Source organism: Plasmodium reichenowi, chromosome 14, assembly GCF_001601855.1.
Source record: "Plasmodium reichenowi strain SY57 chromosome 14, whole genome shotgun sequence".
Lineage (NCBI taxonomy): Eukaryota > Apicomplexa > Aconoidasida > Haemosporida > Plasmodiidae > Plasmodium > Plasmodium reichenowi.
In genome coordinates, this window is record NC_033659.1 from 2,947,890 (window position 1) to 2,953,135 (window position 5,246).

General features: G+C 19.5%; 1 protein-coding gene across 1 annotated transcript in view; it reads right to left on the reverse strand.

Annotated features, from left to right (window-relative positions):
• The window catches only part of PRSY57_1472900 (nucleoporin NUP116/NSP116, putative), a gene marked incomplete at both ends in the record, with an annotated part of 3,063 nt that extends 1,270 nt beyond the window's left edge, over positions 1 to 1,793 (reverse strand). The window contains one exon of the mRNA XM_012910325.2: positions 1 to 1,793. This exon is cut by the window's left edge and continues 1,270 nt beyond it. Coding sequence (XP_012765779.2) covers positions 1 to 1,793 — 1,793 coding nt within the window.
• Positions 1,794 to 5,246: the final 3,453 nt, after the last annotated feature.

The following is a 5,246-nucleotide window of genomic DNA, read 5'->3' on the forward strand; positions in this document are numbered from 1 at the left end:
CATTCTTTTTTTTCACATCCTTTTTTTTCACATTCCTTTTTTTCACATCCTTTTTTTTCACATTCTTTTTTTTCACATCCTTTTTTTTCACATTCTTTTTTTTCACATCCTTTTTTTTCTAATACATTTTTTCTTTGCTGTTGTTGTACTCTTTCTTTAATAGTATCTGAAATATGTTCTGTTCTACTTCTTTTACATGATGATTTTTGTAATTTATTCATATAGGATGACGCTTCATTTTTTTCTTCCTTAATGAATATTTTTCGTTGTAAAATACCTTTCATAGATGATGCATCATATACCTTTTTTTCCCTATTTAAATTTTTCAATATTCCATTCGTTCCTTCGCATGATTTACGTGCTCCATATATTCCACTTGACATGTTCTGAGTTCCATATATTCCACTTGGCATGTTCTGAGTTCCATATATTCCACTTGACATGTTCTGACTTCCATATATTCCACTTGACATGTTCTGACTTCCATATATTCCACTTGGCATGTTCTGAGTTCCATATATTCCACTTGACATGTTCTGTGTTCCAAATATTTCACTTGACGTGTTCTGATTTCCATATATTCCACTTGGCGTGTTCTGTGCTGCACATATTCTACCTGACGTACTCTGTGCTATATATAGTTCATCTGATAGATTACGAAGTGTGTTTAATCCATAAAATGATTGTGGTACACAACAAATTTCAGACGATGGTTTATTTATTTCATTTCTTCCTTGGAATAGTTTTTGTACTCCAATTGTTTCACGTGATGGTCGTGGTGGATTTTGTTTTAAGTTCTCTTTGCATGAACTTAAAAAATTGGAACTATTCTGTTCACTTAATGATTCAAGGAAATTACTACTATTAGATGTAGTATTATAATTGGCACTTAAACTATATTCAGATAATAAATCATTATCTAGATGATTGCAATTCTGAAAATTTGTTTTTTTGCACGGAATAGGTTTGATTTCAGAACTTGAATATAATCTGTGCAAAGAATGTGAGAATTTTTGTGTGTCTTCTTTTCTTGTGTTATCTTCTTTTGCGTTATCTTCCTTTGCGTTATCTTCCTTTGCGTTATCTTCCTTTGCATTATCTTCCTTTGCGTTATCTTCCTTTGCGTTATCTTCCTTTGCGTTATGTTCTGCTGTGTTATGAATAATAGGGAACTCAAACAGTAAACTATTTTTTCCTTCATCGCTTAAATAAGAATGAGATCTACTTTGAGAACCAATATGACGAGAACAAAAGTATCCTTGTCTAGGTACATACAATAAATAAGGACATGTATCATTATATGCATTTCTTCCCTTACATTTATGCATATAAGCAACTGTACCAACATTTATAATGTCGTGTAAATTGTACAAATCTATAGATTCGTCTCCAGAATTTTCATTTCTTTTATGAATATCTGGATTAACTAAAACTACCAAATTGCCTTCTTCTATAAGTTCAATATCAAAATGTTTAAGTACATTAACATATACAGAAACAACATTGCCCATAAAATCTGAAATATCCCATTGTAAGAAATATACCTTGTTAAGAATATCAGATTTAAAATGTTTCTTCACAACAATACCTACAACAGCAGTAAGTATATTTTTCATCTTATCTTGCTTATAGTTCTGGTAATTTTTCACAAAGTCTTCCAAAGAAACAATATTATATTTTTCCAGCATTTCATTTAATTCTGCTTTAGGTGTTGCCCATTTTAAAACATTTACAAATAATCCCATAGAATTAGCATTATTATTGGTAATAACATTAGACATTTTTTTAGCCATTTTCTTTCGGTATATGAAAATAAAAGGTATAAATCAAATGAATTTATACAAAATAAAAATAAAATAAAATAAAAAAAGAAAAGAAGTGAAAAAATCAAACAATATAAAATATTATCTATATAAATGTGTTCAAATTTAGTAATTATATATATATATAAAATAATTCAATTTAAAAATTTCAAAATATATATATCTGTAAATATAAACACTATTATAAAATTAGTTCAAATAATATATATATATATATATATATATATATATATATATATATATATATATATGTAATACGTTCTATATATATCTTTATGCAGATATGTTGATGCATACACTGGTACTATATATATATAAATAAATAAATAAATAAATATACATATATATATATATATATATATATATATATATGTATTTTTAAATTTTGTATATATATCTATATATAACACAGGGGAAGTAAAGAAGAAATACAATAATTCATATATTCACAAATAACTTTCTAAAGAGTCTTACAATTATACAAATATAAGTACTTTCTATATATATCTTTATATATGTGATGGCAAATAAATATTTGTATATATAAACGGGGATCTTTTAAATATATATCTATGTGTAACTATCTTGGGTAGAAAATAAATACAAATATACATATATAGAAAAATAGTTCTATATGGGGTATCCTTCAAATGTAAATATATATATAACTGTCTTCAGTACACAATAAATAAAAATATATACATAAATAAATAAATAAATAAATAAATATATATATATATATATATATATATATATATATATAAACACTGCGAAAAGCAAATTAAAATAAAATATATCCAAATACTCTATATATATATATATATATATATATATATAGAAAAATAGTTCTATATGGGGTATCCTTCAAATGTAAATATATATATAACTGTCTTCAGTACAGAATAAATAAATATATATGTATATATAAATACGGCGATAAAGAAATTAAAAAAATATTTATCCAAATACTCAATATATATATATAGCAATATAATTCTATATGGGTTATCCTTCAAATGTAAATCTATATATAACTGTCATTATTACAAAATAAATAAAAATATGTACATAAATATATATATATATATATATATATATACAGCCATAAACAAATTAAAAAAAAATATATCCAAATACTCTATATATATATATATATATATATATATATATATATATATATATATATAGCTAAATAATTCTATAGGGGCTATCCTTCAAATGTATATATATATATATAACTCTCTTCAGTACAGAATAAATAAAAATATATACATACAATATCTATACAATAAAATAATTTTATATATGGTTATCCTTTAAATATATATTACTATGTAATTAGGGATCAGCACAAAATAATATACATATATACATATATATATATATATAAACACTGTAACAAAGGAAGTTACAAATAATATATATATTTCAATATTGTCAATATATATTTTTATATAAATAGAGGGTAAACAAATTAAGGCATACATATAAGGGTATCCTTTCAGTATATATCTATATACGGCTATGGAAAATTGGAGAAGGGATATAATTATATATATGCATACGTTAAATTTATATATATCTTTCTCTCTATATATATATTTATATATAATTACACATCATATAAATACCTATGATATCTCACAATATGTATGTTCAACTTATTTATATATTATTTATTCATATATATATACATATATATACATATATATACATATATATACATATATATACATATATATATATATATATATATATATATATATATATATACATACATATATAATTATATAATAATTTTTTATTTTTTATTTTTTATTTTATTTTTTTTCTTAATTAATATCTTATGGAAATATATTTCATAATCATACATATAGGGATAATAATAAGATAATTAATTTAATAAAAAAAAAAAAATAAATAAAAATTAAATAAATATAAAACTGTGATTTTGTAGAAATAAAAATTTGAAATATTTTCATTTAATGAAAAATAAAGTTTTCATACTTTAATATTATATTTTTTTATAAAAATATTTGGAAAATAACATTTTTATAGGCTTATGAATAATTTTTAATAATAAAATTTTTATGTTTGATATAATTTTAATTAAATAATTATAAAAAAATAATTATATATTAATTATATTTTTTAATTTATTTTATTAAATAAAATTATAATTTTAATTGAAATTATAATTTTATTAATATAAATATATATAATTTTATTTATAAATATATCTCAAAAAAAAAAAAAAAAAAAAGAAGAAAAAAAAAAAAAAGTACCGTATTTTTTGCATTTACACTTTGAGTTCTATGAAAATTGTATGCCAATGTCTTTTTTTGTCCTAATATTGTTGACCACATTTTGTATTCACATGTAATATAATATAAATATGAAAGGAAAAAAAAAAAAATATATTTATATTTAATGTTTTTATTTTTTTGGAAATTAAATAAAAGAAAGGGAAAAAAAAATAAAAATTTTTCATTTTTCATTTTTCATTTTTTTTTTTTTTTTTAGTGAAAGATTTTGTTTTAATTTTATATATATTTGTAAAAATATTAAAAAGAATATATAAAATAATATAATATTTTAAATTTTACATGTAGAGGTACCTTTTTTTTTTTTTTTTTTTTTTCAAGGTGTACAATAAAAATTTATGCAACATTATCTTCTTCATTTATAAATTGTTCTTTATTAAATTTCATCTGAAAATTATGATATGCTCTCCAAAAGATTTTAAGAGAGAAAGTTCTTTTTTTTTTTTTTTTTTCTTAAAAGTTTATGTTTTGTATATATAATAGGAAGGAAAATAAAATTTATATATGTAAATAAATTCCTTTTGTGATTTAAAAACATGAGGCTACGAAAAATAATTTTATTTTCATATAGGTGTACTTAAAAATATTCTTATATATAATATTTTTTTCATTTAAAATTATATCATAACATTCATTATAGATACAATAACATGAGGGGGTGATATAAGCATATAAACATAAACAAATAAATAAATAAATATATATATTTATATATATATATATTATATAAGTATATTAAAAATTATATAAAAGTATTTATATATGTATTTATTATACATACATGTTTATATATTTTTTTTTTATATTTAAAGAAAAAAAAATTATATAATATTACGCTATAAAAAGAAAAAAAAAAAATATATGCATAATATATAATATATAATATATTCATATATATATCATTTGTATAAAGATATATTTATCACTTTTTTTTTTTTTTTTTTTTTTTTTTTTTTTTTTTTAATTAATATAATAAAAAAATATAAAAATATAAACAAAAATAAAAAAATAAAAAAAAAAAATTATTTTTAAAAAAAACCGTTTTTTATTTTTTTTTTTTTTTCAAGGGAAAAAAAATTATAAATAATATTTATATTAT